Source organism: Danio rerio, chromosome 10 (genome assembly GCF_052040795.2).
Source record: "Danio rerio strain M-AB ecotype USA chromosome 10, GRCz13ab, whole genome shotgun sequence".
In the NCBI taxonomy this organism is placed as follows: domain Eukaryota; kingdom Metazoa; phylum Chordata; class Actinopteri; order Cypriniformes; family Danionidae; genus Danio; species Danio rerio.
In genome coordinates, this window is record NC_141030.1 from 18128724 (window position 1) to 18139510 (window position 10787).

Genomic DNA, 10787 nt, shown 5'->3' on the forward strand with positions numbered 1-10787 from the left:
ATATATCCATAATCAGTATTAATCCAATCAGAATGATCCTAGCTTAATATAAATGGATCACTTTCTCCTTATTGCTTTATCTTCTTTTTGGAAGAATCCCCCCTTCCACCCCATCTCCTCCTTTTTCTCCCCTTTTAAAGGGGGAGTGATCAAGACCTACCTGATCTCGGATCCCCTGATATGCTTCTAGACAGGGCGGGAGCCCTGGGCTCAAATATCTCCGAGCTCAGAGTTCTCTCCCGGGACAGCATGCCAAACCTGCTATAAATGCCAAAATCTAAGTGGGAACACTTGAAATAAAGATTGATTGATTGACCCTTCTAATATGATAAAAGTCCATTTTAATGTTGATAGAACACATAGCCTTCTGTATGATAAGTTCACTAAATCCTCATTGCAGCTCTTTGTAAACATAGTATTATATATACCGAATCTAATAAAATAGCACTGTGAGCTAATTAATTTAATTTAAATGACTTGCTCTATAAGCAATTTTGAAATGTTTGTAACCGTCATAGAATCGCTGCTTTTGAGCAGTTTCGTACATCAATATGATTTATTAAATAGCTGATTCAATTCCTCCCTCACGTTTGGTGGTGTCGCAAAAAGGTTGGATAAAATGAAATGGGAAATGAGTTAAATAGTATAAAAGCCTACAGAAAGGCTACATTTTAACACAATTCAAATGAATCAATTCAGAATCATCACTGTGTCAAATATGAAGGTAATTCAGTTGCGAAACTCGAGAGCTTGCAAATGTAAATGTGAGCACTTGTGATAATAATATTTGTATGTGTAGGTTGAAATGTACACTTACAGCTCTGATGTGAACAGCTGAAATCCTCGATTTGCACACACACACAACAATCCACACACTTGTGTTTTAAATTGGAAGTTGCAGATTAATAGTTGTGCATTTGTAAAATGTCATTCACAAATACAAAATGACAGACACACGTGTGCAAGGCAAATTTGATTGCATCTTCGCTCTACAACCACAGGTCGGCACTCACAACCTCTCAGATTCGTCAGTACAACTACAAATCTCCCGCGCTCTGACTTTTGCAACACATCTTCCGCGATCTCTGTAGCAGAACTCATCTGTGCACTCGCAGATGCAGAGGCGTGAGCAGCGCTGGGCAGGGGAGGGGCGGGGCTGGTGTAAAGCTGTTTGATTGGCTGATGCCTGACCAATGAACAATGCCAGCAGCCAACAGGACTGAGGTGCAAAATAATAATTTCCCTCGATTATTTCATTAGTTAGGGTTTATTTAAACTCTTTTCTGAAGAGATTCTTGTTAAAAATCATAAATTCTGTGGAAATGTACATTCCAGTAAAAGAGCAGCAAAGCCAGTTTATTGGCTAGAGCCAGCCAATGAGATGGGGCGTTTCTGTTTGTCAGCACACAGGGCAGCTCACGTTGTTGGAGGCCTCGAGCAATCAGAGGGTAAGTTATGATTTTTAATAATTATCTATATGTTCAATACTGTTAGCTAAGCTAAGGACTGTGCTGGGTGCTTCTCTTGTTTGTTTCTTATATAAGAAAACAGTTATGAGTTATGTAGGAGCTGCTTTCTATCATGTTATATCGTTCTAAAGATACGATTCAACCCACATGAAATAAGTTGTAATAGTATTTATAGTAGATAATATTACGTTTTTGAACCATACAAACTATAATAAACTGTATTATACTGTATATATTGCAGTATCTACAACTTTGTTAATGAATGCAACAGCACACTGTAGTATTAACTAGCATGAACTTTAATGAATTGAAGTATATTTACACACACGCACACATTAATAGCAATTAAAAATAACACTAGGCGTTTCAGTTTCTTACAGATCATACAGGTTTTTGTTATTATAACCTGCATCATATCTATCTATCCATCTATCTATTTACATGTTTGTGTACAGTGTGTCCTTTATATCACTTTTTTAATTATGAAAGTTACTACCTTTATTTCTCAGTTTCCTGTAAGGATGGAGTGACAGGAGAGATCAGCATGTTTCAAGTCGATGAGGAACTCAGAGAAGCTGCATAGCTTGAAAAGGATGTTATTTATGCTAAAGATGACATGATGATCCAGCTCATCTACAAACACTTCAAAATGATTCAGATCATTCAAGAGGAAGCCGACCATTTATTTTCTCTTTTTACCTGCCAAGATGACTACAGATTTGAACAAAACACACACTCACCCACACACACAACTTTTATTTTGATAATTGTTTAATGTAGTATTTTTACACTTTACTGTAAGGCAGGGGTGTCAAACTCAGTTCCTGAAGGCCCGTAACCCTGCACGTTTTTAGTTGCAACCCTGCTTCAACACACTTAAGTGAAAGTTTCAAACAAACCTGAAGGACTCAATTAGTTTGATCAGGTGTGTTTAATTAGGGTTAGAACTAAACTTTGCAAAGCTGCAGCCCTCCAGGAACTGAGTTTGACACCTGTTCTGTAAGGGAATGTTATTTGTCAAATAAAATTTACAGTCCAAATAAGTGCAGTGCAAATGTCTAGTTACTTGTATTGAAATATTTCAGGGTTTTTCCTTGTTCATAATGAGATGGAGGTGGTAAATTCAACTTCATCATTACCCATCAAATGTTATCTCCTCTTTAATCCTTTGCTCAAGCCTTTACTAATGGTCAGAAAGCAAGCCATTGTGTAAAGCTGGTTGATGCTCGCTGTAATAGAGAGAGATGATGACTGTTCAGCTTATGTTGCTTAACCCTGCAGATGAGATGCTCAAAGTGGACCCTCAGCCGAGCGATGGACACTGTCTCCCTCACCTAGTTGCTCTTCCTTTGAACACACATATCATGTTGAAGGATGCAAGTTCTGGACCTAAATCAGATGTAATGCATGTAGATGTATAAATCAGAAAGAAATGAAACTGCTTTAAAATGTATTAGGTTTTACATATAAAGTATACTTCAATTCATTAAAGTTCATGCTAGTTAATACTACAGTGTGCTGTTGCATTCATTAACAAAGTTGTAGATACTGCAATATATACAGTATAATACAGTTTATTATAGTTTGTATGGTTCAAAAACGTAATATTATCTACTATAAATACTATTACAACTTATTTCATGTGGGTTGAATCGTATCTTTAGAACGATATAACATGATAGAAAGCAGCTCCTACATAACTCATAACTGTTTTCTTATATAAGAAACAAACAAGAGAAGCACCCAGCACAGTCCTTAGCTTAGCTAACAGTATTGAACATATAGATAATTATTAAAAATCATAACTTACCCTCTGATTGCTCGAGGCCTCCAACAACGTGAGCTGCCCTGTGTGCTGACAAACAGAAACGCCCCATCTCATTGGCTGGCTCTAGCCAATAAACTGGCTTTGCTGCTCTTTTACTGGTATGTACATTTCCACAGAATTTATGATTTTTAACAAGAATCTCTTCAGAAAAGAGTTTAAATAAACCCTAACTAATGAAATAATCGTGGGAAATTATTATTTTGCACCTCAGTCCTGTTGGCTGCTGGCATTGTTCATTGGTCAGGCATCAGCCAATCAAACAGCTTTACACCTGCCCCGCCCCTCCCCCGCCCCGCGCTGCTCACGCCTCTGCATCTGCGAGTGCACAGATGAGTTCTGCTACAGAGATCGCGGAAGATGTGTTGCAAAAGTCAGAGCGCGGGAGATTTGTAGTTGTACTGACGAATCTGAGAGGTTGTGAGTGCCGACCTGTGGTTGTAGAGCGAAGATGCAATCAAATTTGCCTTGCACACGTGTGTCTGTCATTTTGTATTTGTGAATGACATTTTACAAATGCACAACTATTAATCTGCAACTTCCAATTTAAAACACAAGTGTGTGGATTGTTGTGTATGTGTGCAAATCGAGGATTTCAGCTGTTCACATCAGAGCTGTAAGTGTACATTTCAACCTACACATACAAATATTATTATCACAAGTGCTCACATTTACATTTGCAAGCTCTCGAGTTTCGCAACTGAATTACCTTCATAGTCAAAGCTTCACTCGCGCACGCACTCACAGCAGAGCAGAGCTGAGGCGCGACCGTGTGCGCCGCAGCGTCGCGTTCACGCTTCTGCAATAAAGCGGAAGCGTTTTTCTTCTAACATTATTTTAAACTGATAACAGTGTGTCTGTCGGTGTCAGCTGCCTGTCCGCGGTCTGTGGACTGATGTGGATGTGACGCTAGAATGGGAGAATTCCGCTGGATTTAACCGTAACTGTGGCAATGGATCCCACATTCTCACAGCTGGGTAACAAAGGTGCGAGTCATATACATCATAGAATACATTCACAATCCGATCACGGTTATTTCATGATTTTTTTTCTTTTAATTCCATCCGATTAGCCACTGTTTCTTGTCATTGACTCTTGTCATTTCACTTGTTGAACAATATGACACGAACAGATGCCGCATTGCCAAGATTCACTGATTCGTTGAGTCTTGACTATCAATTACGCTCGTATTTTCATAAACACTGATGTCTTTTCTATATGACAGCGTGTGTACTGCTGGAAAGCACAGTAGTTCACGTTTACACCATCTGACTGCAGTAAAAAGGGTGTCGCCTCACCCACACTCTTAAGTTCATATGTCTCCTGTATATAGCCTACCTAATTTTGTTGGTGTCTTTCCAGATTCCAATTCTCAAAGAATCACCGTTCATCAGATATGCTCTTAAAATTAAACGTGGGTGATATAGGTAGAACAAATAATTGAGGCTAATGGATATTTCGTAAGGTAATTAGATTTTCTTTGCATGAGTTTAGGCATTGTCGTCCTCATGCAGCAGCTTTTACAGTGATGCCATTGGTGTAGGCTATTAAGACTAAAGCTTATTCGTTTTGCTGTGGTTAATTGGGAAATAAAATAACCAAAATCCATTCTAGAAATTTTGCATAATAAAAAAAAAACAATAATTAACCATTAAATAGCCATCAAAAGTTGTCACAAACTTGACAGCGACTGAAATCATAATAAAAACTGCACAAAATCTCAAAAGGTGAACATAAGTTTGTGTGTTCAGTTTGCCTATGCTGACTTATATGAATTGATTTATAATGTGTATAGAAGACATTCATGTGAAATGAACTATTCATGTGTCATTATTAGTGCAGTTACTCCTATGTGAAACACTACATCTCTCTTTCTCACCCCTGCCTCCCTATACTGCAGCAAGATCTGCATTCATTCACCCCTTCCTAATGGAAGCATCAATCCATTGCTTAAACATCATCACACAAGCATAACATTCTTCATTTCACTTATAGGCTACTAAAAATTGTGTTAATCGAGAGTTCAGCCGCTGAATTTTCAGCAGCTGGATGAAATGAATGTCAGAAGCTACTGCACATGGTTAGTGTTGTATGTGATGGATAACTGCAGTACATACTGATGCTCGTGTGCTAAAAGGGATAGTTCATCCAAAAGTGATAATTTACTCACTATTTACTCACCTTTGGGTGATTTCAAACCATTATGAGTTTTTTTTCTTCCGTTGGAGAAGATTTTTAAAGAGAGCTGAAGACCTGTAACTATTGACATCCATGGTATTATTGTGTGTTTAACAAAAGAAACACTTAAAGGTTTAAAACAAGTAAAGGTTGAGTAAATAATGACAGAATTTTCATTTTTTAGGTGAACTATTATTTTAAGATCCTATGGATTGTACTGTGAAACATTCTCTTATACTTTAAAAACTTTGGTGTTTTCATGATTAAATGCTTCCTTGTTACAGCGTCACATTTCCAGTGGCTTATCTTTGGCTGTTTTGTTGAGTGTCATGCATTTCTTTCCTTTTCTGTGTGTCCTGCTGTTTTCAACACGAGATGTAAAACATAAAACTAGATTAATAACAGTATACAGAGCTTTATTTAAAGCTCATTATCACCTTTGCCCCAACCTTTTGATTTTGAACTTAGATGTGAAAATGACATTGAAATTCAATGATTGTCAAACTTCAATGCTTTGGGGCAAATATGTAAGCTCGGCCTTATTTGAACAGGCAGATGTCAGATTGTAGCTCATGAAGTGAAAAGCTCAACATGTTTAATAAAGCAAAAGTTATGTGCCTTTTAGTGTATGTAAAAATAAAACAATGAATGCATATTTCATTATATTACATTAAACATGTATTTTACAAATGAAAAATCTTAGAATTGATAGGAAGAAAGCCAAAGCTAATAATTGAAACAAATTATAGTTCAATTTAGATGAATATTCTCAAAAAAAAAAAAAAGCTGCGCAGTGCCAAACATTACCACCAGATGGCCCCATGTTATGTTTTTTTTTTTTTTTTTACCGGGTGTCCGCTGGGTCTTAAAAAGTCTTAAATCTCAAAAGCTAAATTTTAGGCCCTAAAAAGTCTTAAATTTACTGAAATATTGTATTGTAGGTCCTAAATCTTTTTTTAACAGGTCTTAATTTTCCTTTGTACATGTATAGCTACGCAATCTGGCCAAAACCCATCCAATAAATAAAAAAAATCACTTTTAACTTTTTATTTAAGTATGTACTTTTAACTCTACCACATTCTAACTTCAATATAATGATTTAATTTCTTTCTTTACAATGACGTTTGTTTAAAAGTTTTCTATGCATTTATTGTGGAGGAAGCTGATCTGGACAGATTGCTGCATACATTTAGTTTATTATATTTTTTAAAACCATTAAAACATTTTTTTAAACGTGTATGTATACAACTAGAGCTTCCTTGTTTTGACAACATTTCAAATATTTTGCTCAGAATTAAGTTATATATATATATTATTATTAAATTATTTTTATTGTATTATTTTATTTATTAAATTTAAAAAAAAGTTTGATAGGGCAAATAAAATGTTTTTAAAACTATTGAAACATTTTTTTTTAAACGTGTATGTATACAACTAGAGCTTCCTTGTTTTGACAACATTTCAAATATTTTGCTCAGAATTATCTAAAATATATATATATTAATTATTAAAATATTATTACTGTATTATTATGTTTATTAAATTCTAAAAAAAGTTTGATAGGGCAAATAGAAATGTTTTCCAACTGGACCATTCGAAAAACTCAGCGTTTAGCCCTGTATGAGTCTAAAATTTTATTCATAATGGTCTTAAAAAGTCTTGAATTTAACTTGCTGAAACCTGCAGAAACCGTTTAAAGTAGACATCAAATTAGTATGTGAAGTTTGGGGGTATTTGATTTGAATTTACAATCATTAAAGAATGGGCATGACAGAAAACATGTTTATAAGCAATATGGTTCTTAAGTTTTTATAGTATACGTAATCTGAAATAAAAAAAACTCTCTCAGTCAATGCTGAAGATGCAGGCACTGCCTGTGTATGTAGTTTTGTCATGTGTTAATCTCTAATTTACTGCCAAAAAAAGATATACTTACAGTAAGGGTCTATCATTTAATATATAATCATCAGCCTCAAATAAGCAAAGATTTCACTTGATCTCAACCCCACTGATACTCTTTGGGATGTAAAAAAGAAACTTACCTCAAATATTTGATGATTCAGTCTGTGTTTGTGTAGATGAGGTCCATGTGGAGGATGTGGGGCCCCTGCGCATGAGGATGCGTGAGCGTCTGCTGTGGGACGAGCCGCTGCAGATCTCCTGGCTAATGGAGGCAGAGCCGTTCACCTCCTCCCTTCAGACGGGGGGTCCTGTGGCGGGCGTCAACATGACTCTGGAGCAGAAGACCACTTTTGCCTTCGTCATCTTCCTCTTTGTCTTCCTCTGCATGCTGATCGTGCGCTGCTTCCGCATTCTGCTGGACCCCTACCGCAGCATGCCCACCTCCACGTGGGCAGATGGTCTGGATGGCCTTGAGAAGGGCCAGTTTGATAACACCCTGGCATAGAGGACAGACAACTCATGCATTTACATGCTGTAATGAAGGCAAACAATCATTTCAGTTGATTGCCAAACATCCCAAAGTGATCCGCAAACACATAACACTGTAGATTACATACAAACAGAACAGCCATTTTTTGTACGAACACAGACTTTTAAGTAAGGGATAAAGAACATCCAGGCGGTTTTTATCACAGAATAAAGCATGACAGGTTTTAGTCTGTGAAATAAATGTCCGGATGTACTTTATCTGGCTAAGTACATGGCTACTTGTCACAAAATGTAAACCTTGGAAACAAAACATTGTTTTGAGCCATAATAGTTTATTAAATCTTAATGAAAGGCAAAGCTGACAGGAATGAAAACGGCTGAATGGAGCATACACTAATCTACATATTATTCAGCCACAAGATGGTGCCACACTGACAGACAGTCATACATATTTATGTGAATGCATTCACTGACAGCCAAGATCAGGCCCGGATTGGCTAATCGGGAGGACCGGGAGAATTCCTGGTGGGCCGGTCCGTTTTTTGGGCATGAGGGCCGGTGTCCCTAGCTCCAGAATCTGTTGCTCTCAGCAGTCACACTTTTTAAATTCATTTATTTATTTACTTGACCACAGTCTTCTTATTCATAATTTTATCGCAGCTCTGCTCTTTTTATATATAACCAGCCTGCAGGTTTATGATGATATAACTCAGATGAGTCACTTCTCATTATACAACTGCTGTGGTCCAGTGGTTAGCACGTTAGATTATGATGCTGCCAGCCCGGGATTGATCCTTGTCTTAGTATGTTATTTTTATTGATAAGACATATAATACTGTTAAGTTTGTTGAACATTTGAAGTTCTAAAGAAGCTGTTATATAATAGGAAATGACCTTATTTTAATATAGTCAGTCGTGAACTGAGGTGGGCCGGTCTGAGGCTTGAAACTCCAGGGCTGAAAAGGAGTCCCACTCCGGCCCTGGCCAAGATGATTCCTAGTAACCGGATGAGCCTGTGTTTTTTGGTTCATCGGTTGTTATCTTAGAATAACATCGCTTGGAATGTCACGACTGACCAATTAGAGTCAAGTATTACAGCTGTGTAATAATGATCATTTACATGCACACACACTGCGCTCACTGCCATTCACATATACAAATGAGTGATTCAGAAAATGATTGCGCAGTGCTTTATTACAGATCGAATGAATCTCAAGCTCCTATTGGCGCTGGGACACAGGGTAGCCCTCTTTATATTCTCTAAATACAACCCTTGTCTTCTCATATCCGTGCTGTCGTTAACTGCCAAGTACAAATCTCTCTTTTCGAAGTTTATAAGCACTTCATAAACACTTATGACGCTTTTGTCGAAGTAGCCTTAAAATGTGCACTGTAATCGGCCACTGTCAAAGTTTACATGTTTCATTGCAACCTACTGCAGTGCTTCTGGTCACATTCTGGGCCTTTTTAGAAATCTTTAGGTGATGTTAATAGAGAGTTAGGATAGGCTATTAGATGAGTTGTTAAATCATTGTGTGCACTTCACAGATTCTGTACATTTGAACTATTATTCATAGTAGGGATTGCAGGATTTGTTAGCCTTAGCACAATAAATACTATGGTCTTTGACCACATCTCTACCTGTATTTTCATAGGCTGTAGTTTCGTAAGCCTTAACATGTGAAGCTGCCATCAAGAGATCCGTCATAATGTGAAGCTGACCAACTCATCTGACCCTTTGAGTCGAACGCTTACCTTGAAAATCCATGGTCTTAAGAGATGATCAGGATGAAAGTGTTTTTGGTGGTGTGATGCAAATGCTTCCTTGCTCTGTCAAGTTTTATCTCATTGACGATTCTGATGATTTTCGTTGCACTAATTCATCTGTACCTGCTGTCACTGTGAAAGAGCCAGCAAGCTTACTTAGTAAGGAGGACTTAGTAAAGATGTTTGTATGTAGTAATGATGTATTGTATGTGCCACGACAAAGATTTAAAGATTATTCACATGCTCACTTGTGTATGTGCTCTGAAGAAACACTAAATATTGGGGTTGGAGCGAACAGACGGTTTTTATTGATTAACCATTAGGTGCTGCTGCTCTTTAGATGAAACAAAGCACTAAACAGCCCTCTCTGTGTGTTTAATGTGTTGAGCATTGCAGTATGTGGAGCCTCAATTCAATGACAATTTGTATTTAGACCTTCATACTGTTATACGAAATTCATGTCTGTGCTGTAGAGCAGAGTAATACATCTTTGAAACACAAAGGTAGAACACAAATGATAGAATTATGAGGCTTTGTTTTCATGGTGTCACAGCCTCATTTATGTTAGAGAGATGAATAATAAAACATTTCTAAAGCAGTATAAATGTCATTTTTCTGCTTTCTTGTGTCATCATCTGTACATTAAAAGCTGGGTAGATTATCAATCAGTTGCTGATCAGTTACTGTAGTATTTTATTTACAAGTACTTGACTTTTGGAATCCTATTATGTATTCCAGATATGATCTGTTACTACCCATCTCTCTCTCTCTCTCTCTCTCTCTCTCTCTCTCTCTCTCTCTCTCTCTCTCTCTCATTATTATTTCAATAATTGCTTTATTGGCATGACAAATGTTACAAATGTAGTGCCAAAGCATTTATAAAGTTTACATAAAATAAAAGAACATATATATAAAATAAAAAAACACATTAAACACAGTAAATAGTAGTAGTGGTGATAAAAAAAAGATATATTCATATAATAGTTAACCCTATACCGTACGCATTATAATAAATCTGTAAAAAAATTTTTTTGACTGTTTTTCTTTTCTTAAAATGGCTTAACTTGAAGTGCTGTTAAAAAAAATTAGGAAAAAAACATTTTTAAGGTACTTTATGATATTATGCCATATGGCAACAACGTCCAACAGTGGATCTA

General features: G+C 36.7%; 1 protein-coding gene and 1 long non-coding RNA gene across 3 annotated transcripts; one reads left to right on the forward strand and one right to left on the reverse strand.

Annotated features, from left to right (window-relative positions):
• Positions 1-2150: 2150 nt before the first annotated feature.
• On the reverse strand, positions 2151-3619 carry LOC148679643 (uncharacterized). Its single transcript, XR_015944865.1, has 2 exons — positions 3280-3619; positions 2151-2858 (listed from the first exon to the last, which is right to left on the reverse strand). It is a non-coding gene; the product is annotated as an uncharacterized LOC148679643 (long non-coding RNA).
• Positions 3620-4042: 423 nt separating this feature from the next.
• Positions 4043-8225, forward strand: ctxn3 (cortexin 3). 2 transcript variants are annotated; one of them, XM_087270336.1, is made up of 2 exons: positions 4043-4280; positions 7536-8225. In XM_087270336.1, exons 1-2 carry the CDS (start codon positions 4247-4249, stop codon positions 7877-7879), a joined length of 378 nt encoding a protein of 125 aa, XP_087126462.1. In that variant the 5' UTR covers positions 4043-4246; the 3' UTR covers positions 7880-8225. The 2 variants fall into 2 exon arrangements, with proteins under 2 accessions (XP_087126462.1, XP_087126463.1); XM_087270337.1 differs by having other exon boundaries at positions 7551-8225.
• Positions 8226-10787: the final 2562 nt, after the last annotated feature.